Source organism: Gallinula chloropus, assembly GCF_964237585.1.
Source record: "Gallinula chloropus genome assembly, chromosome: 30".
Classification (NCBI taxonomy): Eukaryota; Metazoa; Chordata; class Aves; order Gruiformes; family Rallidae; genus Gallinula; species Gallinula chloropus.
The window spans coordinates 2,902,958-2,906,611 of record NC_140115.1 but is presented as its reverse complement, the minus strand read 5'-3'; the positions used below and the strand labels follow the sequence as shown (position 1 = coordinate 2,906,611).

General features: G+C 51.6%; 1 protein-coding gene across 1 annotated transcript; it reads right to left on the bottom strand.

Moving 5' to 3' along the window:
- Nucleotides 1-1,286: 1,286 nt before the first annotated feature.
- On the bottom strand, nt 1,287-2,213 carry LOC311202500 (olfactory receptor 14J1-like; the record flags this gene model as incomplete). Its single annotated transcript, XM_084277085.1, has 1 exon — nt 1,287-2,213. The coding sequence occupies one exon, from the start codon at nt 2,211-2,213 to the stop codon at nt 1,287-1,289; it is 927 nt and encodes a 308-aa protein (XP_084133211.1).
- Between the last annotated feature and the right edge of the window lie 1,441 nt (nt 2,214-3,654).

The following is a 3,654-nucleotide window of genomic DNA, read 5'->3' as shown; positions in this document are numbered from 1 at the left end:
GCTGTATGTTGTTGTATGTTGTACCAATGGAGTTACAGCCGGAGTCATACAAGTCAATGAAGGAAGAGTGCCACGACGACGGGACCAAGACCTGGTGTTCCAAGAACTTTTTCCTCCTTCCCTTTGAAAATGAACATCTTTGATTCACAGACTATGAACATGGACCATGTCAGCTGTATCGGCCGAGAGCCCGAGATACAACGATCCAGTGACGCATACTGACACCACGAGAGACTGTTACGACGAATGAAGCCTGAAGATCATCATGGACTAAATGTTCATTCACTCAACAAACTCAGAGGAATGGACTAAGGGAAGAATACCTGTATGCACATATGTGCGTATACATGTGTGCACACATATATGTGTGTCTGAAACAAGAAATGGTTGGATTTGGTCATGACGTAAATGGTATGGAATAAGGGGTGGATAATGTCCTGGTTTTGGTCAGGATGGAGTTAATTTCATTTGTAACAGCAGATGAATGCTGTGTTTGAGAGTAAAATGGGAGTAGTGCTGATAACACCCTGATGTTTCTAGTTGCTGTCAGACAGTCAAGGACTTTCTCAGCTCTTCATGAGAAAGGAGGGGCGAAGCCAGGACAGGTGACCGAACTGACCAAAGAGAGTATTCCACGCCAGTTACGTCCTGCCCAGGATATCGAGGGGCTGATGGGAGGAAGGCCTGGGGCGGCTCCGGGACGCGCGGTTCTGGGGGACGGTCGGGTTCTGGGACGGCTCTGGGTGGCACGGCCTGAGTTGTGTGGTTCGGTGAGAAACTGCATTGTGTATCAACAGCTTCATATATTTTGCTTTGAAGTCCTGTTAGTATTGTTACATTGTATCTTTCTGTTATCTTAGTAAACTATCCTTATCCCAACCCACGGGCCTCTTAATTTCTTGATTTTGGGGTTATTTGCCCCTTTCTATTCCTTTTCCCTTCCCTTACTTCTCACCCCCCTTCCCTTTTCCCTTTAACCTGCTCTTTTCCTTAAAGGAGCAGGCAGCTGCGTGGATCTTGGCCCTCAGCCGGGTGAAACCACGACAGAGAATCATTTATTAGACATCTGACAGATGGGAAGTTTTCCAAGTCTCGGAAGTCACTGGAGAGCTGAGCAGCATCGAAATGACCAAAGAGCAAGCAGAGGTGGAAAATCACTGAGAAAAGTGAAGCGCATACATGTATCTAGGCTACTGAGAAGACTAAACAACCACCAAAATTCATACTAAATACAGACTGGTCCTAATGTGAGTTCCATGGCCAGTGATATGCCAAAGATGAGCTGCTTAGAAACATCCAGTCCTCAGTTTCCACATGGCATCCTTTAGCTCCTGGTTCCTCATGCTGTAGATGAGGGGGTTCACTGCTGGTGGAACAACAGAGTAAAGAAATGAAAATACCAGGTCCAGAAATAGGGAGGAGATGGAGGGGGGCTTCAGGTAGGCAAAGATGGCAGTGCTAAGGAACAAGGACACTGCAGCCAGGTGAGGGAGGCAGGTGGAAAAGGCTTTGTGCTGTCCCTGCTGCGAGGGGATCCTCAGCACAGCCCTGAAGATCTGCACATAGGACACCACAATGAACACAAAACACCCAGTAGCAAAAGAGGCACTGACCACAAGGACTCCAGTTTCCCTGAGGTAGGCATCTGAGCAGGAGAGCTTGAGGATCTGGGGGATTTCACAGAAGAACTGGTCAACAGCATTGCCATGGCAGAGGGGAAGTGAAAATGTGTTGGCTGTGTGCAGCACAGAATAGAGAAACCCACTGGCCCAGGCAGCTGCTGCCATGTGGACACAAGCTCTGCTGCCCAGGAGGGTCCCGTAGTGCAGGGGGAGGCAGATGGCAACGTAGCGGTCATAGGCCATGACAGTGAGAAGAAAGAGCTCTGTAGAGATCAAACATACAAAGAAAAAGAGTTGAGCCACACATCCTGTGTAGGAAATGGCCCTGGTGTCCCACAAGGAATTGGCCATGGCTTTGGGAACAGTGGTGGAGATGCAGGCAAGGTCAGTAACAGCGAGATTGAGGAGGAAGAAGTACATGGGGGTGTGGAGGTGGTAGTCACAGGCTATGGTGATGATGATGAGGCCATTGCCCAGGAGAGCAGCCAGGTAGATGCCCAGGAAGAGCCAGAAGTACAGGAGCTGCAGCTTCCTTGTGTCTGCAAAGGGCAGGAGGAGGAACTGGCTGATGGAGCTGCTGCTGTTGGACATCTGCTGCCATCAAGTGTGGAGACCTGTGCAAGGAGGATAAGGCAGTGAGAAGTTAGGGAACAATTCTTTGAGGAAAGCCTCTTTCAATTCACACTGACTCTCTGTATTCAGGAAGACTTTTGGCAGATCCCTTTTGGGAGGTCTGCTTTGTGCTGGCTTGAGTGTGCCACTGCTGGGAGGAGGCTCTGGAAAACTCAATCCTGCCTTGCAGCAGTCTGTAAATAGAAGGATAGTGTGATCTCAGACTAAATCCCCTGTGGATAGCAATGAGCTTTTCAGCACTGTCACTCCAGTTTCACCGAGGGCAGAGCAGAGCTTTGGAACTGTGATTTTCTCCTGACTGAGAGCTGAGGAATCCAGTCTCACAGGGCAGAGCTCCAAAGCCCTCCTGTGGTCTCATCCTACCCAAGGAGGATCTCAGCTCCCCGCTCCCGGCCAGGGACACACAGGGCTCAGTGCATCTGCCCACACACAGGTGATGAGTGCCATTGTCACGGCCTCTGTTCCGAGATGTCTCCTGCATGGGGCTCCTCTCTGGGGCACAAGAGTCCCTGGGAGAGCGGTGCCATTGTGGGAGGCAGCTGCAGCCCAGCAGGAGCTGCCTGGAAAACCTCAGTCCTAATGATGGGGATCCTGAAGTGAGGGTCAGCTCAGTGCCAGCCCCACCAATGGATGTCTTTGGAGCCCCAGGAAATGGTGGGAGAAAGGCAACAAGGACAGGAGGAGAAACAGCGAGAAACTTTCCACAGACAGCTAGAAGGACAGGCACTCGGAGATTTCTTCTCTCTGGGACAAGGACCCTGCACCATATTTCCATGCGTCAGACTTTACATCCACCGCTTCTTTCCACAGTGTGAATGCAGCCATGCCCAGGAGAAGACAGCTGTCCTGCCCTGTCCCTCTGATGGGGCACAAGAGCATCCTTTCCAGGCAGCACCTTCTGGTCCTATAGAGAACCTGTCCTCCTGACAGACCCCACACACTGCCCCATGTCCCAGCTTTAGGAGATCCCTCCAGGAACAGAACCTGCATTGCCCTGCACCCACAGACATACCAGGCAGAGGCTGTGGATATTTCTCCTGCAGTGAGCTCTCAGCATCCATCAGCTCTCTCAGCCTCACAGGTCTCCCCTCGGTGCCTACAGGCAGTGTCCCCAGCCCTGTGTGCTTGGCAGAGGAGCTGCTCCTGGGCAGAGCTGTCTCTCTGCAGTGCTGCTGGGTTTCCATGAGCTCCCCCCATCCCAGGAGCCTGCCCAGCTCAGCAGGAGAAGACCAGTTCTTCTAGACTCCCTCCTGGGAGATTCATGGATCCTCCATGGGGATTGTTCCATGATCTCACCTCTGACATTCTCAGGATCTTCCTGTCCAGGGGCTTGGGGTCAACACTGGCATTGCTGCTTCATCAGACCAAGCCAGGGTGTCCTCAGCATCAGAGCTGCCTG